We start from the raw sequence: 23,292 nt of genomic DNA on the forward strand, positions 1-23,292 counted from the left end.
TGAGCAAGAAAACTAATAATAGCAAAAGCTGTGAGTCATTAATGGATCTGTAACAACTATGAGCTCTTTGATACAATAAAAAAGATGTTAATTAATTTAGAACAATGGAATATATGCTAGGTCAGTAACAAATGTTAAGAAAATCGTGCATAAGGAGAAAAACTAAAGCGAATAACAACACTACAACAGTATTAAACACTGCCAGTGTAAGTAGAAAAAGAAGTCAATATCAAAATTTTAATAGCATAAAATCTATTAAATGTAAAACGTAGAATATTTCATAAATTGGATAAGCCATAAACCACAGAAGCTGTCACATTTATTCTCGCTATACTTTCTAATCTGCAATGAAGTATCTCTTTTCCAGTCATAATGAAAGCATTATGAAAATGACGGATCCTGCTTGCAAGCTTCTGTCACCAATATACATCTGGAACTTCTCAAGCATATCTTTGTCATACCTTTTGCAGTTCTTTCATTGAGTTGTCAGTATCCGCTTCTTTGTCACATTTCATCATCTCTTTTAAAGTTCTTTCACAAAATCAACTTTCATCTATTTATTTGTTGTAAATTAGTCTTTTAAGCTAATATTTCATCTTTTAACATGAGGGGATTGGTTGACATTAGATAACATGAGCATCGTACTTGCTATACAATTGTTTGAAGGGGAAGTTTCTTATTTTTCTTGATATTTTTGCATCATTCATACCAAATTAACTGATTAAAAAAGTGATACAATATGATCTCCACCCTCATCTTTGTGAAAAATCATACTAATGTTTAAGTTATTGAAAGGCCCTGTTAGTAGAAATTGTTGAACCTTGTGGATTGTTGATTATTGATATGTTTTTATGGAAATTTCCTATTCTCAGGCCTTGCGTATCCTCCTCTATACTTCTATAATGGAGGTGTGCGTGAATTTCTTGGGGCTTTAAAGCAGCATGTCTCTCTTGCTAGGTTTGTTCTCATTTGCTGTGGTATTTTCTTATGTCTAGGCTTTCCTGCTTGCTAACGTTTAAATTGTTTGATCAACTAACGCCAAATGTGTACATGTCACTGCACATTGTAGTTCCAATGGTATTACTTTCATAATATGATGTCTTGTGGGTTTCTCTTGCATGACATTTTGGTGACAGTTTTCTACCTGTTACTTCCTTTTATTTAAACTAGATAAAGAATATTTTTAAGGCTATCCTATTGAAGGTTTTGTGCTGCCATTGCCATATTTTTCACCAAGGCTGCTGATTCTTGAATTAGTTCAGTTCACTGTGTAGGAATCTGTTACGAACTAAAGCTATGTGGTGTGTCCGGCACAAGGTTGCCAGACTAGGAAGCGGAAGTGGGAAGTGATACAGGAAGCATAAGTGATGCATTTTAAAATGTATAGGAAGTGGGAAGCAAGGAATAATAAAAGAAATGTAAGAATTGAATGAGAATCAAAATGAAACACAAATAAAAACTAAAATAAAAGTGACTAATATTAAATTTCATGATTTTTTAGTGTAAGAATTAAATTTTTAACAAAACCTAAAAATGATGATTACCAATTTAGAGAAAGCACATGGAAGTTAGTGAGAAGAGAGAGAAAAACACATAAAAAATTAAGAGAACATATAAGAAGAATAGATGAAACATGTGGAAAGCATAGGAGAAGCGTGGGGCAATCAAGGTTCTCATTAAGTTTCAGAAGTGAGGAGTATCATGCTTCCGAAGCGAGTTTTCGGGAAGCGAGCTTCCCACCTATCTAAGAAGCTTCTCGTAACTCTGGTCTGGCATAATAATAGGATTCATAAAGTAATTGGGGCTTTAGATTTGGGTTATGGGATTCATGTATTTAGATGGGTTTAGGTAGGTCCTCGGATCTGATATTGTGTGAACCGAGACCATAGGATTAGAAATTAAAATGAGGTCTTAATAAGTGGTCACCTATGTCACATGGGTGCGGGTGCGGGCGCGGGTGCGGGGATTCGGCACTTCCAAAAAACCCGGGTGCGGGGGTGCGGCAGGGGCAAAAATGTAATATATATATATATATATATATATATATATATATATATAAAGGGGGTCGCTGTTTCCCCCCAGGTTTTTCTGCTGACAGACAGCTGTTGTCAGCAGCTGACAGACAGCCAGCTGTTGTCAGCAGCTGACAGACAGCCAGCTGCTGTCAGCAGACTTTTTTTTTTAAAAAAAATCGCTGTTTCCCCCCAGGTTTTTTCTGCTGACAGCTGCTGTCAGCAGCTGACAGACAGCTGCTGTCAGCAGATTTTTTTTAAAAACAAAATTCGCAGCCCTGACAGACAGCAGCTGTCAGCCCTGACAGACAGCAGCTGTCAGCCCTGACATACAGCAACTGTCAGCCCTGACAGACAGCAGCTGTTAGCCTTGACAGACAGCTGCTGTCAGCAATTTTTTTTTTTTAAATTCGCAGCCAATTTCATAGGGCAAAATTAAAAAAATAAAATAAAAAAAAGGACCTAAATGATCCTGGGTGCGGTCAACGCACCCAGGATCGGGTTGACCGCACCCGGTGCCGCACCCGCACCCGCGTCGAGTCGCGTCGACGCGGCTGCGGCACCCTGCTAGCCGAATCCCTGTGACATAGGTGGTCACTGGTCTCTCTCTTGTATGGGATTATGCTTAGTGGAATGATAATGAAAGCTCACCCATCTGAGGGTGAATTGGAGGCAGTTTCTTCCTTGAACTAGGATACTCTCTCTGCCTTGTTGTGAATCTAGTTCACAAGAATTGGTATTCAGTGCTAAACCTTCGACGCGGCCATGGTGATCAGAGATTTTGAATGACAAGAACTCGATGCCAAGTTGTGAAAGATTGAAAAACGGCTTAGCATAATGCCACCTTGGATGAAGAATTGGCAAGGACCGATGGAGGCAGCAAGAGCTCAACAGATGGTTCTGCTTTTGCAAATAGTGATCTGAGAAAAAATGAGGTTTTGCTGGGAATTTCTGATGATTCAGCTGTTTCCCATTCTAGCTTGTTTTTGCAGCATATGCAATGTGCAGCTGAATTGCCCTTTCAATGAGGGCTTGTCAGAAAGGATGCTTCGGAATTCGGACCATGAACATGTTCTTGGGGCATACAAAGATCACATTGACAAATATCACAAATTAATGATAATTTTAGTTCACCATTTTAAACTCCAAAAAATTGTGAGATTTTCAAAATATTGTGATGCTTTCATTAAAATATACATACCACATTTTTATCACAATATGTACATTTTTAACGGCTGTTTTTCACGAAAAAATGTGGTCATTGACACTAGAATTGCATGCACAAGATGTAGGTGTTCGCAGAACCCTTACACTCAACCATAGGTGGTAGCATTGGAGTAATGCAAAGGCAAAATAAAAAAGTGCTTGCTACAGTGAAGGTTCTCCTAGAACGTCAAGCAGTCACCATGAAAGCTGCTTGCTTGTAGTGTTATGTATAGAGGACGTAGTTAATCTGACCAGAGACACAAGTTAGATGATGTAATTCCCCAAAGAAACTTGAGTGCCTACCATGTTTGAATAACCACATTTTGAGGGCAAGGTGTGTTTCAAGATGGGTAGAAGTGTTGTGAACTAAAAGTTATTAGGTGGCTTTGGGATAAATATAGGATCCATAACATAATGGGGGCTTTAGATTGAGTTTTGGAATTGATATATTTTGGGCATAGGTCTAGGTAGGTCGTTCGATCTAACATTGTGAGATTCAGGTCTGAATGGTTAGATTGAGGACTAATGGAACCCTCTTTTCATGAGGTTATGCTTAGTGGAACACTAATGGAGGCTCACCACCTGTAAGGTTGAATTGAAAGTTGTTTCTCTCTCTCTCTCTCTTGTTATGAACCTGCTTCATAAGAAAATTAAGGGCATATATAGTAAAAAAAAGGCGGAAAATGGAATAGCAGTAATCTGATGTACTTGTGGCCCTATAATTTAGTTGGTCATATAGTCTAATAATATATATGGGGGTTACAATTTGGTTGCCATCTCCTGTCCTGACCATTTGTCAAAAGATTGTTTTTAAAATTATGATGGTTTTATGTTGCCCTTATGCAGAGTTTTATTGATTACTAAACTGGTTGTTTCAGGTCTGCTGATGATGCAAATGTTTTCCTTGTGAATGATTTTCAAGACCCTCTTCAAGTATGAAACTTTTACTGGTTCTGAATTTTTTGAAATTTGAATGATATTGCAGGCTTTTTTTTGTTGTACTGTCGGTTTGCTTTGCTATTAAGTGGACTTTGGTGGTAGAAAGTAAAACTGAAGTCTCAGTGAGATGCTTTGCATATTGTTTCTGAGTTTTGAAAAATGTATAATGCAGCGAAGCCTCTCTTCTTTGGAACTGCCCAGGATGGTTAGAGTTACAAATGGAGCATCTGCACTTAATTCTGTGAATTCAGTACCATCAATCGAAAGCTCAAGGGAGAACATTAATGTAGGTAGCAATGAGGGAAATGTTTTTGCTTCTGAAAACACTGAAAAGCTGTGGCATAGAAGTCGTGATCCTGCTCGTGATCTTTCAATTCAAGTGTTAGAGAAATTTTCTCTTGTTACAAAATTTGCACGTGACACAACCTCTCATTTATTTCGTGAAAGTCAATTTCTTGATGGTATTGGTGCCTATGAGAGAGCACAACAGGACCAGCCTACTCCTGTTGGCACTTCTTTTGAGCCAAAAGACACACAAAAGGTTGATGATGGTCTTGCTATGGATTCAAATCCTTCAGAAGTAAGCATTGATATATCTTAATCACATATTTCATCCTTTTATCTCAATGAAGATCAATCTTAGATGATGAGAGCATTCCATTAGAGATTGTTGTTTGTTTGCTTATCAGGTATTCTTTTACTTGAATTGGGCATGTTACTTATCTATGGTCTGATGCCCTTTTCATTTGTGTATGATTTTATTGTCTGGGAAATTTTTAGGTGGCATCATGTTAAAAATATTAGCATGTATAGTACTCATATATAATAAGGTATCCTCATGCCAAAATGTACCTTTGTTGATTCCTAATTTCTCAAGAATGATAATTATTTGGATTAATGAAACCCAAAGATGAAATCAGCATTTATTCTCTATGTTTCACTTTCATCCTATAGTTGCAGCTAATACAATGCTTCTAAGGTGGTCTTACATTTTTTGAAAATGCAAAGCATATATCACAATATCTACATAAATACCTTGAGAGGCTTGGTGTTGACCTCTCATTTATTTCTATGCACTCTACAGCAAAATAGAGTGGTAAATAGAAAGAAAGCCACCTTTTATGGGCCATTAAAGCATTGTAATGAATGAATGCTCCGAAGAGTCATTGGTCTAAAACAGCTCATATTATGCATCATTGATTAGTACTTTTTCTTGTAATTACTTGGAACAAATTTAGGCTGTTCTACTTTTATATCTCTTGTTATGTATTATTTTCTAAATATGTATAGATTAGTCTTCTTAGTCTTTATTTGAAATATTTGGGGTTGACTGATTCTTTGCCTTGTAAACTCATAATGAAGGTTGACTCCATATATTATATTTAAGCAGTTCTCGATGATACATCATGAGTTAGCCCTCATCTTGCATTGTTTATGCCTCTTGCCTGGAATTTTTTAAAGTACAATGAGCTTCAAACGTTTGTGAAGAGCTAAGCTTATACATGATAAAGTAAAGTGCTCACATTGTGTAAGAGAAAAGTGTGAAGGGTTGCAAGAAAGGTAAATATTCAATCTAGACCTTGATAATGAGTATGAAGTATGAACACATCAAATACAAATATACATAATAAAGTAAAGTGCTCACATTGTGTATTCATAAAAAAAAAAGTGCTCACTTTGTGTAAGAGAAAAGCGTGAAGGGTTGCAAGAAAGGTAAATATTCAATCTAGACCTTGATAATGAGTATGAACACATCAAATACAAAATATTATGGGTTGTATGAAATTGCTCCCTTTAAGAATTGTATATGCTCTCCCACAAAAAGAACAAGATAAAAGGTGCTTGGTTTCTTCTCAAGAGTCAAGTGTTGAGAGATCCACCCTCTTGAGCGAGATACCCTCTCAAAGGTGTAGTGAGAGGTTATGGATAGCATATGATGAAGCGGATTAAAGAGCTTGAAATGAGGATGTAGATTAGACTAAGTATACTGCATTGATCTCTACCTTTACATCTTATCATGCCACTAGCTAATGAGGTTATGGATAGCTCGTGCTCGGCTTGCTTCCAGTGCTTAGGTGGTTGACTCAGGTGCCACTAGCTATGTGACCGATGAAATCTGTAGTCACTTTTTATAGTACTCTTAATCATAACATGAACTCAAAATAGCTAATAGATTTCCATCCTTTAATCTTGGGAAAGGAATTGTTTTGTGTTAAGGAATGTAATGCCCATTTTACGAGATTATGTAATACCTTCTCTTGACTGTACATATGTTTATTCTTTGAAGGGTATTTTTGTAAATGGTGGATCACCAAACAAGCACAAATGTCCACCAAAAAATCCAATTGCACAAGCACAAAAGAGCCACTATGGACACACTCACAGAAGGCCACTAAGGGCACACACCAAGAGAGCTCACAATGTGGAAAATATTATTTTATTAACACCTTAAATGCACGCAAGATGCATACTAACAATGAGGGGGAAATCTCCTATGTATACATCAAGAGGAAGGCTGATCTAGCCGTTAGACTAGTCTAACAACTAGATTAACTAGCCATTGGACTAGTCTAACAGCTAGTCAAACTTGTGTTGACTACAATAAAAAATAAAAAAATAAAGAAAAAATAAATAATATATATACATGTGTATATATATATGCATACTTAAGTATATATATATATATATATGCATTTTAACACCCCCTCATTACAGTATAATGACCGAAAGTTTGCTAAGGAAGTAAAATCTAGGAGCTGAGAGAGGTTTAGTGAAGAAATCCACCAATTGTTACTCTGATGTGACATATGAAAGATCAATGTTGCCTTGAAGACACTCCTCTCGTACATAGTGACAATCCATCTCAATGTGCTTTGTTCTTGTGAAACATATGGTTGTTGGTGATGTAAAAAACACTTGTTGTCACAACACATCTTGAATTCTCATGTCATCCAATAATTTTCTTAGGCAGACCACCTCAAGATCCAGTATTCGACTTCTGTAGATGAAAATGAGACCTTTTGATGCTTCTTACACCTACGAGATCAAGAATTCACATAAAAAAACACAAAAATCCATTGTTGAGTGCCTATTGTTGGGATTACCTCCCTAGTCATCATTAGTATAAACAATTAAATCTAATGTAGATGAAGAAGACAAAAAAGACCTCTAGAAATAAAATTTTTGATGTATTTAATATTTCATAAGACTAGCTGTATGAACACGTGCTATGTTTGGTCTACTACGTTACCGCAACACGACAGATTGGCTGGCGTACCTGCGTTGACAAGGGCGCTAGTATCAGACACAATATTGGTACGCTGCGGGTCGGGTCTGGTCTCAATCCATTTTGTTTTCAAAATTTCCACCCGATAAACTCTCCCCTCTCTCATCTACCAAAACCCCTCTCTCTCTCTCTATATATGTATATATATATATATATATATATATATATATATATATATATATATATATATATATATATATAGAGAGAGAGAGAGAGAGAGAGAGAGAGACTCACTAATCATTGGGGATTTATAGGACCAACTGGTAGCAATGAGGATCGACGATGGAGTCCACCACAGAGAGAGCGTACCACCACCTCCTCTTCTTCTTATTATTGCTGTAATTTTTGAGAGAGAGGAAAGGGCAAGAGAGGGGGAGAGCGAGCGGAGAGAGAAAACACAAAAAAGGGAAGGGCTTCCCGTTTTATAACACGGCTTTGTTGGCCAGGTTTGGATCCAAACCTGGTCAATGAAGCTGAGAAAAAGGTTTTGGAGTTTGGACAAGTTCAAACTTGGTCCTATATATATATAGCCATGTCTCTGTACCCACATTTTTTAAAATTACCGTGTCGTACCCTCCGCACCCGCACCCCAGTGACATAACTGGTCTAGTAATTGATAGGTAAGAGGGTGTACCGATCAATCGTCGATAAGGCATTGGGTCTTTAAGAGGCTCTCCATCATCAATTCTCATCTTGACATTAGTAACCTCAGGAGTATCTACTCTCTTATCATTCGTAATCCCAGACAAGAAAACAATATCAAAGACAAACTTAGACTGAGATAACAAGTACCCTCTAAGAGAATAAGCAACTTTAATTCCTAGAAAGTACCTTAAAAACCCAAATAAGTCATTTCAAAATTATTTTTAAGAAGTTTTTTGATATTTTCGATTCCCTATTTGTCTCCTCAATGATGTTCATATCATCCACGTATAGGAGTATAATGATAATACCTGCCAGTGTTATAAAAACGCGCCTTGAGGCGAGGCCCTCTACGCCTCAAGGCACCATCTTGAGGCGTGAGGCGCAAAAGGCGCGCCTCGCCTTAAGGCGAGGCCCTCTGCACCTTAAGGCGCCAGCCTGAGGCTAAGATTTCTTAACAAACAAAGTTGTGTCAGTCAAGCAAGATCTAAAACCAATATCAAGCATAACCTTACTAAATCTATGCTTTATTCAAGAGGAGGGTCTTCCCTTCGGGGATACCCTCCATGTGCACTTTCTCAATCAAATCCTCATTAAAAAAGACATTCTTAACATCTATTTGATATATGAGCCAGTTTCTGATGGACATGAATGCTATAAGCGTCCTAACATTGGTCATCCTAGCAACAAGGGCAAAAGTTTCTTCATAATCTATCCCATATTTTTGGGAATATCTTTTGGCTACTAACCTAGCTTTATACCTTTCAAGAGTTCCATCACTCTTGTTTTTACTTTATACACCCACCTACATCCTATAGGTTTTTTTCTTGAGGACTGAAAGTTTTTAAGTTTTGGCTTTTTTTAAAGTCTCTAATTCTACTCTCATGGGTTCTACACTATGTAGTCAAAAGCCCTCACTAGGCATCGACTAGTCCGCTTAGTCGGTCTAGGCACAAGTAAAACGCCTAGGCTTTACAATTCCTAGGTGGGTACCTTAAAAGGTACCAATTTTGCTGACTAGCACCAACTAAGGCGCCTAGACATCAACTAAGCTGCCTCCGCCTAGGCACGAAGGCAATTTAGTCATTTATTATTCTTATTTATATTGTTATTTTTTTGTATATATACAATTACGTATATGTCCGTGTGTTTGTTTGATTTGCTATGTGAAATCATGAAAACATGCTTAGTTATTATTAGTTATTATATATATATATATATATATATATATATATATATATATATATATATATATATATATATATATATATATATATATATGTGTGTGTGTGTGTGTGTGTGTGTGTGTGTGTGTGTGTGTGTGTGTGTGTGTGTGTGTGTGTGCTACTTTGCGTTTGGGATTTTTTCTGTGAAACATTGAAAGCATGCACAATTAATTTTAATTGATTATGTTTCTTTATATATGTGTGTTACTTTTTTCTTATGAATTTTTCTATAAGTTCTTCAAAGCATGTTTAGTATTATGAATTATGTAATATGTTATTTTATATATGTATGTGTTATTGTGCTTCTGAGAAAGGTTGAAAGCATATTTTGTTGATTACACTGAATATGCTATGAATAATTGAATATATATATATATATATATATATATATATATATATATATATATATATATATATATATATATATATATATATATATATATTTGTGTGTGTGTGCTACTTTGCGTTTGGGATTTTTTCTGTGAAACATTGAAAGCATGCACAATTAATTTTAATTGATTATGTTTCTTTATATATGTGTGTGTTACTTTTTTCTTATGAATTTTTCTATAAGTTCTTCAAAGCATGTTTAGTATTATGAATTATGTAATATGTTATTTTATATATGTATGTGTTATTGTGCTTCTGAGAAAGGTTGAAAGCATATTTTGTTGATTACACTGAATATGCTATGAATAATTGAATATATATATATATATTTGTGTGTGTATAATTATATATACAACAACAACAACAACTACGCCTTCATCCCAAAACAATTGGGGTCGGCGATATGAACCAACAAAGAAAATCATTTTGGGTCTTCCACATGAATCCTTCTCCTCCATTCATTTCTATCCAATGCCATGTCCTCGGTGAGGTTCAAAGCATTCATATCCATGTATGATTATATATATGTATATTAAATATTTTGTGAAAGCATGTGTATTTTTGTACTTGTGTAATATAAACATCTTACTAATAAAAGAATTAAACATATTTTTATGTATATTTTTCATATTTTTTTATATTTTAATTGGGGTATCAACTAGTCTAACTAGTCCCGCCTAGTCCTCGACTAGTCTTTTTAGGGGTCTACCGACTAGGTACCACCTAGCGCTTTTGGCTACATAGGAGTGGATTAGAGCAAGCCAGGCCTTGTACTTGGATGAAAAAGACTCATAACACAAACTTTTCTGGGGGTTTTGAAATTCTAGATGATCGCCTAGATTGCACATCATCTTCGCTTCCAATCTTTGAATACTTTCAAGTGCACATGGAGATTTTTGATCCCTACGTTTAGTGTATTGTAAGTTTTATCAATATCAGATTGCCCTTCACAAGATATTTCATTTCTCACAAAATTCATCAACATTATCACGACCAAACTCACAATTATCAATATCATGCTTTGAAAGAAAATCAAATAAGAAGGAATACTCAATTACTTAGATTTTTTATAGTCAAAGAAGTTTTTATTTTTCAAAAAAGACACATTTCTTGAAACATATATTTTTTCATTCTTAGGATTGTAACATCTATATCCTTTTTGGTTGTCTGCATATCCAAAGAAAGTACAAGGAATAGCTTTGGGAGAAAACTTATCATTTTTTGGGTCAAAACAAAACATTTGCATAAAAAAACTCTTAATATAAAGTAATTAGGGGTAAGTTTAAAAAGTTTGTCGATAGGAAAAATATTTTGTATTGATAAAGATGACATTTTGTTTATAAGATACACAATGGTTAAAGCGACTTCGTTTCAAAAGACTTTAGGTACATGACTTGAAATGGGTAAAGTTTTCATAGTTTCAATATTATGTCTATGTTTTCTCTCAGCCAAACTAATTTTTTTGGTGTGTATGTACAAGATTTTTGATGTGTGATGCCATGTAAATTTAATACTTTAAATTCTTTAGACAAACATTCTCCCCTTGAATCGGTGTGAAAGATGAAAATGTTACTAAACCTATTTTAACCAAGTTATGAAAAATTTGAAAATGTAAAGACTTCAGACTTATGTCTAAGGAACAAAGTTGTTAAAAACGCGTCTCAAGGCGAGGCCCCTTATACCTTGCGACGCTGTAAAATAGCGCAAATGCCCTAAGACGTGCGCCTCATGCGCTATGAGGCGTACGCCTTAGGGGGAGGCACACCTTAACATGAGGCATGCCCATTTGACCCAAGTTAAGGGATGTAGGTCGAGGGAGACCTAATCTCCCTCTCTCATCGCTCAACCTCCCTCTCCCCCCTCTCTCTCTACCTCTTCCTCTCCCTCTCTCTGCCTTTCTTGTCTCTCAACCTCCCTCTCTTGTTTCTTGCTCTCCCTCTTTCCAAGAAGAAGAAGACGAAAGTGTTTTGCCAGGTACTCTCGTCTCTCTCTCTCTCTCTATATATATTTGATCTCTCTGTCACTCTCTCTATCTCTCTTGGGCTATTTTTTGGGATTATGTGTGTTTTAAATATTAAATGGCTATAGAGAGTTAGAAATTTGATCTTTAGTTTTTCAATTTTTCTTTCAATTATTGCTGATCTTTAGTATCAAACATATGTTTATTTTAAATAATTTGACATCAGTAAGATCCTTTTTCAGTTATGTTATTTTTATTGTTGTATTGCTACCTTTCTATTCTCGTTTTCCTACTCTCACATAGGAGGGTAGTATTTGTTTAATGGGGTTTCAATATTTTCCATGGAAAGAAAAAACACTTTGAACTTGAAAAGAAGTCTTGAAACTAAATGTAAGATATAAAAAAGGATCTAATCACAATATGAACAAATCCTTTTTTATTCATATATTCATACTTTTACATGTTAATCTCATATTTTTGGTATTTATTTGAGATTTTTTATTTCTTATTGGTTGTTGCTTCGTCAATAAAGCATTTCTTCTATTTATTTGTATTTTAGATATTTTTATTTTTTATTTTTAAATATGAGGCTTACGCTTTAGGCCTCGAGGTTTACGCCTCACTTCAATTTTTGGTGGAGTGCTTTGCTACACCTCAACGCTTTTCACAACATTGCTAAGGAAGTAAATCCAAGTATACCTAGAAAAATCATTTACAAATATTACATATTATGCATCTGAATGAAATAATTCAAGTGGTCTAGTGGAAACCAAAGTTCTTTCATTTAATGACGATTTCTTCATTTTGCGAAGAATACAATCTTTACAAGTAAAATTTTCAATATTACAAATTTTTTCCAAGCTTGAAAAATATGAAATTTTGGATATATTTGGATGTCCGAATCTTTTATGACACAAACCCAAATCTAATTTTTGAATATTATAACAAAATGTATTATTGGGTATTTTCAAAGAATCCTTGTAATAGAGGCCTCCTTCTTTATGGCCTTCCCCCAATCAGATTCCCTGACTGGCGATTCTTCACCCAACAACCATTTGATGAGAATGAGACATTATATATATGGTCCGAAATTTGAGAAACAAACAAGAGATTTAAATTTAATTTAAAAAATATATCTAACTTTTGAAATTAATTTTTTTTGTAGAATTTTCAAGATGTTTTTAAAAATTTTCTTTTCTTTGATTTCAAGAGATGTACCATCCGCAATGAAAACATTAGACATGCTTGAATTAGTACGACATTCAGATAAAATATCAAGATTTCGAGTAATATGAAGCGACGCGCTAGAGTTAAGAAGCCAATGAGACTTTAATGGGATCAGAATAGGATGAGATCGTGACTCCACTTGAAGAGGATGATCCTCTAAGAAGAGGTTGAAGTGCCTCCACCAATTGAGATGAGGACATGCTTTCGATGGATGTATCTTGAGAGTTGCTCATATCCTTAGTCTCTTGAGGTGGACCAACCAAAGCTACCTTCTTTTCCTCAAGTGAGGATACGAGGGTTTGATGTGTCTTGGTTCATGGCAATAATGACAAATGATTTCCCTTTTGTTGTCACTGCTTTGTCTCCCAAAATGATGTAGTTTGTATGTGCGATTCATCATTAATTTTTGGCACTTGTTTCTTCAACCTATTTTCCTCCATCCTTAGCTCTTTGATCATATCAACAATAGAGGGATTTTTCGCTTTATGAAGAAGAGCTGATTTCGTGTACTCAATCTCCAGTTGCAACCTATTTATGAATTGATAAAAATGCTCCGCATCTATTTGCTTTTGTCGTAGCTCCATATCCAAAGGGCAAAGCCACTTTGGTTCAAGTAGAGCCAATTCCTCCCAAAGTTCGGATAAAGCATTATAGTATTTTCTAATACTCATATCTCCTTGAGTCCTAATTCTAATCTTGTCTTGCAAGTTGCACACATCTGTGATGTCTTTGAGCAAATACATATTTTTAAGGTAGTTCCAAGCATCATTGGCATGCTCAAATTTTGCTAAGCTAGAACACTTTTTAATGTCTACATTATTGATAATCTATGACATTATTTTTTATGTGTCCCATTCTCCACTCCTATCGTTTTTCATAATCAACTATGACCTTAGTCTTTTCCTCTCCTTGAAGTGCTACATCTTTCCTGTTCTCAACTTTGATGATAAGAAGTTTGGGTTCCAGGAGCCATCCACTAATCCCCACATGCCTTTGCCCCAAATGTGGTGCTTCATGATAGAAGACAACATAACAGTTTGTATCATTGAGCTTGATGGACACAAGAGTAACACTCTCCTTGTCGTCCATGAATGAATACAAAAAAAAAAGAAAGAGAGGATAAGAGAGCGAAGATGTTGAGGAGGAAAGTCACATGGACTTGAACACGTTCACTTGGGGAGCGATCCACAAGCACATGAACATGAGCTAGAACACTATGGCTCTGATACCATGTAAAGAAGGGTGAACCACCAAGCGAGCACAAATGTCCACCAAAGAATCCAATTGCACAAGTACAAAAGAGCCACTATGGGTATGCTCACAATTTAGTTAAAAGCTAAATTTATTGGGACAGAAAATCAGTTAGCTGATTTTTTCACAAAGGGACTTACAAGACAAAGATTTTGGATTCTCAAGTTCAAGTTGTCCATGATAAAGGATCATATACAACTTGAGGAAGGCTGTTGTGTTTGATTGGTTTGGATGTCAAGTCCTGGACCATGTCCAACGTGTTGTGTATTTTGTTTCATATGTTTATTATCTTATTTACCCTTTTATTTACATTAATTGTATTTGTGTAATCAGGGGTAATTTCATCATGTAAACATGTGTTTAGTATATAATGATACAACCCTAGAACATGACCCACATTGGGAATCGTGTTTTCAACAATCTCTCTGCATCTTTCTCCTTGCTGAAATATTCTGGTGTATACGAGATTTATCGCTATGTGTCGATGTTCTTTTTTATGTTGTGACTGTGAAAATATCTCAAAAGAGATAATGTGCATAGAAAGCACAACCACCACAAAAGAAAATGTGCACAAAGGCACAAGAACACTTAGAACAAGATGTACTCAAGGTACAAAAGAGAACACAAATGCAAAAATATAAAGAATTTTATTGAACAATGGAGAACAATGCTCCAAGCATTGAATTGACATTTAAGAAGGGGGTTCACCCCTATTTATAAGAAGAGAGAACCTTGGAGGGGATCCCATTAGACGTTGGAGCCCCTCCAACGGTTAGAAATCTAACCGTTGGAGGGGTCCAACGTCTAGTTTGGACCCCCTCCAAGTTGACTTAGTCAACAAAGAAAAGAAAGAAAGAAAGAAAGAAAGAAAGAAAAAGAAAAAGAAAAAGAAAAAGAAAAATAGAAGAAAGAAAAAGGAAAAAGAAAAAAAGGAAGTTACAAACGTATACACTAATGTGGATATGCGTAAAAAGAGTAAAAGACAGAAATACCCCTAGGGGGGTTTACATGATGGAAAATAATATATATATATATATATATATATATATATATATATATATATATGTGTGTGTGTGTGTGTGTGTGTGTGTGTGTGTGTACAATAAAACGTGATACAATTTAATACCCTCCCTCAAACTTAGGGCGCAATGACTGAGAGTTTGTCGAGAAGAAAGTTGAATCTTGGTGAGCAAAGTGCTTTGGTGAAGAAGTCTGCCAACAGATATTTTGAGGTGACGTAAAGAAAATCTATAACTTTTTGTAAATAAGCTTCTCTAACGTAATGGCATTCCATCTCAATATGCTTTGTGCGTTCATGAAACGCGTGATTTTTAGCAATGTAGATTGCACTCTTATTATCACAACATAACTTTATAGGTCCTTGGATTTGAATTCCCATGTCTTGTAACAGCTGATGAATCCACACAATTTCCATGGTTGTTGAGGCCATGGCTCGATATTCTGCTTCTGTGGTTTCTTGCATCTCCATAAGTTCAGGGATTCACCTAAAAATATGCAGAAACCTGTAGTGGAGTGACGATTATTTGTGTCACCTCCCCAATCAGAGTCATTATAGGTAATTAAATTTAACTCATAAGATGAGGAAAGAAAATCTTCCTTGTTTAAAGTTCCCCTTATGTATCTGACAATGTGTAGAACGACACCCATATGGACGGATGTAGCAGCATGCTGGAATTGGCTTGCAGTATGCACGACGTGTGAGATGTCTGACCTTGTGATGCTAAGGTACATTAGGGACCCATAAGTTGCCGGTAGGGAGTGGGATCCTCTAAAAGTATCCCATCATCGATCTTCATTTTTGATCCCACCATTTCAGGGGTCTTACATATTTTATCATCAATAATACCTGATCTGTCAAGGATCTCACATGCAAGTTTAGTTTGAGATAAAAAATAGCCTCTATGAGAGTAGGCTACCTCGATACCAAGAAAGTATGTCAGATATCCCAAGTCTTGCATTTCAAACATTTCTTTTAAAGTGTTTTTAAAACTTTTGATGCCCTTTATGTCACTACCTGTTATCAACATATCATCAACATACAACAGTAAAATCACAATACCTGCATCAAACTTTTTGACAAACAGTGCAGTGTCAGTGTATTATGATGTAAAACCATCTTGAACCATTACTTCATTAAATCGATCATATTAAGCCTTAGGGGCTTGTTTTAAACCATAGAGTGCTTTTTGCAAGCGAAGAACTTTTCTCTTTGGCACGACCATGCCAGGAGGAGCATTCATGTAAACTTCTTCATTAAGGTCCCCATTTAAAAAAGCATTTTTAACATCCATTTAGTAAATGTTCCATTTTTTAATAGATGCAATGGTGATCAAACATCTTACAGTGACCATCCCTGCAATAGGGGTAAAGGTTTTTTCGTAATCAATACTATATTCTTGACTATATCCTTTTGCGACAAGGTGAACTTTATATCTTTCAAGAGTGCCATCACTCTTGGTTTTGACTTTAAAAACCCATTTACATCCTATTGTTTTCTTTCCTTTTGGAAGATATTGGAAGACCCAAGTTTTGGCTTTGTTAAGGGCTCTAAGTTCGTTGTCCATGGCATCCCTCCACTCTATCATTTCCTTAGCTTCTTCAAAATTTTTAGGTTCTTGATATGAGTGAATGGCACTAAGACATGCCCTATGTTTTGGAGAAAAAGACTCATAGGATATAAATCTAGAAGGATTTTTCCTAGATCTTTCAGTTCTTCGAGAGTGGTTGGAAGGTTCACTATGATTACTATATGTCTCCATCGCACTTTTAAAAGTACTTTTATCTCTATGCGTATAGGTAATTAGTTCAACAATCATTTCTTCTTCATGTTGGATGGGTTGAGGTATACTTTCACTTATATCCTCATTCTCATTCAATTCATCATCGCTAAAAAGGTCATCATTTCTAGATAATAGTTCAAACAAGAAAGAGTAATCAACATTATCTTCATGAGTTTTGTGTTCTTCAAAACCACTCATGTTTTCTAAAAATGTTACGTTTCTTGAGACATATAGTTTATCATTTTTAATATCATAACACCTAAAACCTTTTTGTGTTTTCGAATATCCTAAAAACGCACAAGGACTAGCTTTAGGAGATAGTTTATCATTTTGTCGGTGAGTACAAAACATTTACAACCAAAAATTATTAACCTATTGTAATTGGGTTCTTTTTTATACAAGGTTTCATATAGAGATATTTGATTCAAATTTTTGGATGGAAGTCGGTTTATGAGGTAAACCAATGCAAGAGTCGATTCGGCCTAAAATCCTTTTGGAATTTTTTGAGAAATGAGCAAAGTCCTTGTAGTTTCTATTATATGCCTATGTTTTCGTGCGGCTAACCCATTTTGTTGAGGTGTTTTGGGGCAAGTCTTTTGATGAACAATCCCATTATTTTCAATATAACTTTTGAAATCATTTGAGAGATATTCTCCCCCGGAATCAGTTCTAAGAATTTGTAATTTACTATTGAATTGATTTTGTATCATCATATGAAAGTCCTTAAAAGTAGAGAAAACCTCATGTTTATGTTTAAGGAAATATATCCAACTATATCTTGAGAAATCATCAACATAAATAACATAATACGAAAACCCTCCCTTAGACACTACGAGTGCCGGTCCCCAAACATCCGAATACACAATTTCAAAAAGCTTAGTTGAAAACATAGTTCTTTGTTCAAAAGGTAAGCTTCTCATTTTACCAAGAATACAATCATCACAATTGAAGTTGTCTTTACATAAAGTTTTAGCAAAATGTAAATAGGAAAGCTTGACAATATTTGGATGCCCAAGGCGTTTGTGCCAAACATTTATATCTTTATGTTGGCAGTGGCGTAGCTAGGATTCATGTGAGGGAGGGGCAAACAGGGGTGTAGCAAAAAAAAAATATTTGGTGTGATAGTTAGGGGTTCGGGGGCAGGCCCCCCAAAATTTTTTTTGAGATAAAATAAAAAATGGCTGCAATTATTAATAAAAATCTATTTCATATGGACAAATCAAACTATTTGCTACAGTCAGGGCTGGGCTGGGCTACAAAAAATGGATCAAAATCTATTTCATATGGAATCAGGGCTGGGCTAGGACTGGGCTTTTAAAAAAAAAATTAACTGTTTCGGGAGGCAGGACTGGGCTACAGCCCAGTCCTGCCCCCCCCCCCCCCCCCCTAGCTACGCCTCTGTATGTTGGGCAACATTACAAAAAGATGGTTTTGAAATTTGAAGAAATTTCATAAGATAAAGATCTCCCTTCCTAGAGCCTTCTCCAATCAACTTCCCCGACCGGCGATCATTTTTTCAACATTTATTTGATGAGAATTTGATATCACACCTATGATTCGATAGTTGAGAGACGGAAAACAAATTTAAATTTAGTTTTGGGATAAATCTAACTTTACGAATAAAAAAACCTTGTCGTTCAAAATCACCAATTTTTTTTATTTCAAGAGAAGCCCTATCCGCAATAGAGACAAAAGAAGGTGACAAATTTTTTGAGTATTTAGAAAGTGCAAAAACATTTGGAGTCTAAGAGCCAAAGGGTCTTACCAGGAAGAGAGAAGGTGGTCATGGCAGCTCCGGAAATGGATCCCTTGAGGAGAGGTTGAAGAGCTTCCATGATTTGATTTAGAAACAAAGTAGTATTGTTGGAAGTTGATGGTCTTTCCTCCTTGGTTGGTTGGAAAGTTGTAGACATAGCCACCATCTTTTTCCATTTAGGCATACCGGTTTAATGTGTCCCGGTTCTTTGTAAAAGTGGCATATGATTTTACTATAATCTCTTCTTTCATAATGCCTACAATTTTCTCTTCCTCCTTGATTTTTGTTGAAATGAGGGGGTTTATAAGTTTTAACATTATTCCCCGGTCTTGAGACGGCATAAGCACCCTCACCCTCATCCTTAGAGGGAACGACCAACACACTTAAGTTGGTTTTATTCATCCCCAATCTAGTTTCTTCTCCACTTAGTTTGGTAAACATATCTTCTAACGGAGGAGAAGAGAAAGAAGACAAGAGGGATGATCTAGTTTGTTCGAATTCGGGTCTAAGCCCATTTAAAAAGTTGAAGAAATGATCCTCTTCTAATTGTTTGGCCCTCAATTCAATAGCTTTTCCACTTCATTTAGGTTCTTGGAGAGCAAGTTCATCCCAAATAGTGGATAGCTTGGCAAAATATTCTTTAAGGGACATTGTTAAAATGTAGCTCCTAAAAATCATTATTGTAAATATAAATATATATATTTATATACATAGAGATATATTTACATATAATATATTATATGTACATATATCTCTATATATATAAATATATATATTTATATATATTTACCCGAAAGGGTATTTTTGTCATTTCCTGTTTTGCGCATATTCCCTTTTGGATGAGGGGGTTTATAAGTTTTAACATTATTCCCCGGTCTTGAGACGGCATAAGTACCCTCACCCTCATCCTTAGAGGGAACGACCAACACACTTGAATTGGTTTTATTCATCCCCAATCTAGTTTCTTCTCCACACATATCTTCTAACGGAGGAGAAGAGAAAGAAGACAAGAGGGATGATCTAGTTTGTTCGAATTCGGGTCTAAGCCCATTTAAAAAGTTGAAGAAATGATCCTCTTCTAATTGTTTGGCCCTCAATTCAATAGCTTCTCCACTTCATTCAGGTTCTTGGAGAGCAAGTTCATCCCAAATAGTGGATAGCTTGGCAAAATATTCTTTAAGGGACATTGTTAAAATGTAGCTCTTAAAAATCATTATTGTAAATATAAATATATATATATTTATATACATAGAGATATATTTACATATAATATATTATATGTAAATATATCTCTATATATATAAATATATATATTTATATATATTTACCCGAAAGGGTATTTTTGTCATTTCTTGTTTTGCGCATATTCCCTTTTGGAATATGTTGTAACATTCTTTTTTATTTTTGTATTTTTGTAATTCTTTTTTTCTTTTTATTTTTTGATATTTTTTAATGTGCATTGGGGGTCCCCCAATAGAGTCGTTGGGGGCCCCCAACGGTCACAAATGTGACCGTTGGGGGCTCCCAACGACTCCTTTGGGAGCCCCCCCTTTTTACACCTTCTTGCATTTGTATAAATAGGGGTGTTCCCCCCTTGTATTTCTTAAGCTTGAGAGTCTCAAGCATTTGCTTCTATTTTATGAAATACATGCATTATTACATGTTTATTATTTATACGCTTTTTGCGTATTTTGTTCAAGTGTTGTGAGAGTGCTTTCGTGCACTTCTTTTATAAAGTATTTGTGCTTGTATGCGTATTGTCTCTTCGTAGACAATTTTACATGGTATCAAAGCTCGGTTGGTGATTGAAGATCGTGGGATCCTCCTTCATTCGAGTGCCTCGAAAACCGTGCCTTCGGATCTTTAGAGATTGAAGTGGTGGATCTTGCTTCTCAAATATTTTAGAAGGATCTTGTGCAAACTAGAAGTTGAAACATTGTGTTGGTACGCCCTTTTTCTCCTTCTCTTTACGCTTTAATGGGTGAGAAAGAGTCTCACTTTGCCCTTGGCTTCAAGTTGAATGGGTCCAACTATCATATTTGGGCCGGGAATATGGAGGCTCACATAAAAGAAAAAGGATTGTGGGGTTATGTGCAAGGCACAATTCCGGAACCGGAACCCAAAATAACCGTAATGGACGGAAGTGAAATCAAGATTCTTGAGGGAGAGGAAAGGATCAAAGCTCTTGAAGAATACTCCAAGAACCACGACGAATGGGAAATGAAGAACTTCAAGATTCTTTCTTGGTTCTTCGCATCCGTCGAAACAAAGATTAATGTCAACATTATCAAGTTCAAAAAAGCATCGGAAGCTTGGCATTATCTCGAGAAAATGTATGCATCAAGAGATCTATCTCATAAGTATTACCTTTAAAAGAAGGCCCTCTCCCTTACTCAAGGTGAAATGTCTATTAGGGAATTTTTTGCCGATCTTTCCTCTATTTGGGATGAGCTCTCTATGCTTAAACCAAAATGGAGTGGAAAAGCAATTGAACTCCGCCACAAGCAACTTGAAGAAGATCGATTTTTCAATTTTTTGAATGGGTTGAGACCGGAATTTGAGCAAATAAGGTCATCACTTCTATCCTCATTTACTCCTCCCTCTCTTGAAGATGTTCTCACCAAATTAAGTGGTGAGGAGACTCGTATGAGTCTATGTAAACAAGGATCAAGTGTTCTTATGGTTCCTTGTAATCATGAAGAAAACAATGAGGTCAATGCCGTATCAAGACCCGGAAATAATGTAAAGACCTATCGTCCTCCTCATTTTAAATTGCAAAATCAAGGAGGAGATGGTGGACAAAGAGGAAAGAGGGACTATAGCAAGACTATATGTCATTTTTGTAAAGAACCAGGGCATATCAAGCCCGTATGTCCCAAATGGAAGAAGCTTCTCGCTATGGCCACCACCGGTGCACCACAAAAGGAAGAGGCATCATCAAGTGGGTCACTCTCGTTGAACCAAATAATGGAAGCCCTTCAACCTCTTCTCAAGGGAGCTACATCCGGTGCCGCCGTGTCTACTTCTTCCATTCCAGGTAAAGTTTCTTGGCTTTTGGACTCAGGTGCATCTTTTCATATGTCCCCAAACATGTTTTTACTTTCCGATTATTCAAAAAATGTTTCTCCATCCTTTGTTTCCACTGCGGATGGAACCTCTCTTGAAATTAAAGGAATAGGTAATTTTGAAACTCAAGATTTTTTTATTCCAAAAATTAGATTTATACCTAAACTTAACTTAAACCTTCTCTCTGTTTCTCAACTCTCGGACCATGGTTGCGATATTAAATTTTCATGTGATAAATGTTTAATACAGGATCGCCGGTCCGAGAAATTGATTGGGGAAGGCTTTAGAAAAGGCGATTTATACTATATGGAATCTCTTCAAGTTCCAAAATCCTTTTGTAATGTTGCCCAAAACAAAGATATAAATGTGTGGCACAAAAGACTTGGTCATCCTAATATCACCAAGTTATCTTATTTGCATTTTGTAAAGGACCTATGTAAAAGTTCTTTTTCTTGTAATGACTGTATTCTCGGAAAAATGCAAAGTTTACCTTTTGAGCAAAAAACTATGTTCTCATTTAAAACCTTTGAAATTGTTCATTCCGATGTTTGGGGACCCGCACCTGTTGTCTCAAAAGGAGACTTTTCTTATTATGTTATTTTTGTGGATGATTTCTCTAGATATTCATGGATCTTTTTTCTTAAATTCAAACATGAAGTTTTTTCGTGCTTTAGAACCTTCCATTCAATGATCAAGAATCAATTTAACAGTAACATAAAGATCTTTAGAAGTCATTCTGGAGGAGAATATCTCTCCAACCAATTTAAAATATATCTTGAAGATCACAGAATCATTCACCAAAGATTTTGTCCTAAAACCCCTCAACAGAATGGGTTGGCCGAAAGAAAACATAGGCATATCATTGAGACCACTAGAACCCTTCTTATTTCCCAAAACATCCCTAAAATTTTTTGGGATGAAGCAACTCTTGTTTCTGTTTATCTGATAAATCGCTTACCTTCCAGAATATTAGGGAAAATATCCCCTTTTGAGATTTTATATAAACTCGAACCGAATTATAATAGGTTACGAGTCTTCGGGTGTAAGTGTTTCATACTTACGGATAAGAATGAAAAACTCTCTCCCAAGGCTATCCCCTACGCTTTTCTTGGATATTCTGAAACTCAAAAGGGATTTCGGTGTTATGATCTTCGAGAATATAAGTTGTATGTCTCTAGAAATGTAACCTTTTTGGAAAATGAAAGTGAATTTGAAAAAAAATGTTTCTCAACAAGAAAATTTTGATTACTCTTTTCTTTTTGACTTATTGTCTAGTAATGATGATATATTTAGTGATGATGATGTATCATCAAACCATGATGAGGACATTGAGGGTGATGTCGAAGAGCATAACCAACAAGAAGGCAGGATTTCAAGTGATCCAATAACATACTCACGTAGAAACCAAGAGACCTTTAGAAGTGCTATTGATCAATATAGTGAACTTGTTCCTGTTCTCGATCACCGAAGATCTGAGAGGAATAGGAGACCTCCAACTCGTTTTGTCTCTTTTGATTCCTTTTCACCCCG

At 35.7% G+C, this 23,292-nt stretch overlaps 1 protein-coding gene across 1 annotated transcript in view; it reads left to right on the forward strand.

Annotated features, from left to right (window-relative positions):
- The window catches only part of LOC149848007 (RabGAP/TBC domain-containing protein), a 94,938-nt gene that overhangs the window by 37,896 nt on the left and 33,750 nt on the right, over positions 1-23,292 (forward strand). The window contains exons 5-7 of the mRNA XM_090013621.1: positions 873-957; positions 4,097-4,151; positions 4,330-4,737. Coding sequence (XP_089869747.1) covers positions 873-957; positions 4,097-4,151; positions 4,330-4,737 — 548 coding nt within the window. The remainder of the gene's footprint in view (positions 1-872; positions 958-4,096; positions 4,152-4,329; positions 4,738-23,292) is intronic.

Source organism: Nuphar pumila, chromosome 1 (genome assembly GCF_984573655.1).
Source record: "Nuphar pumila chromosome 1, dmNupPumi1.hap1.1, whole genome shotgun sequence".
NCBI classification, from domain to species: domain Eukaryota; kingdom Viridiplantae; phylum Streptophyta; class Magnoliopsida; order Nymphaeales; family Nymphaeaceae; genus Nuphar; species Nuphar pumila.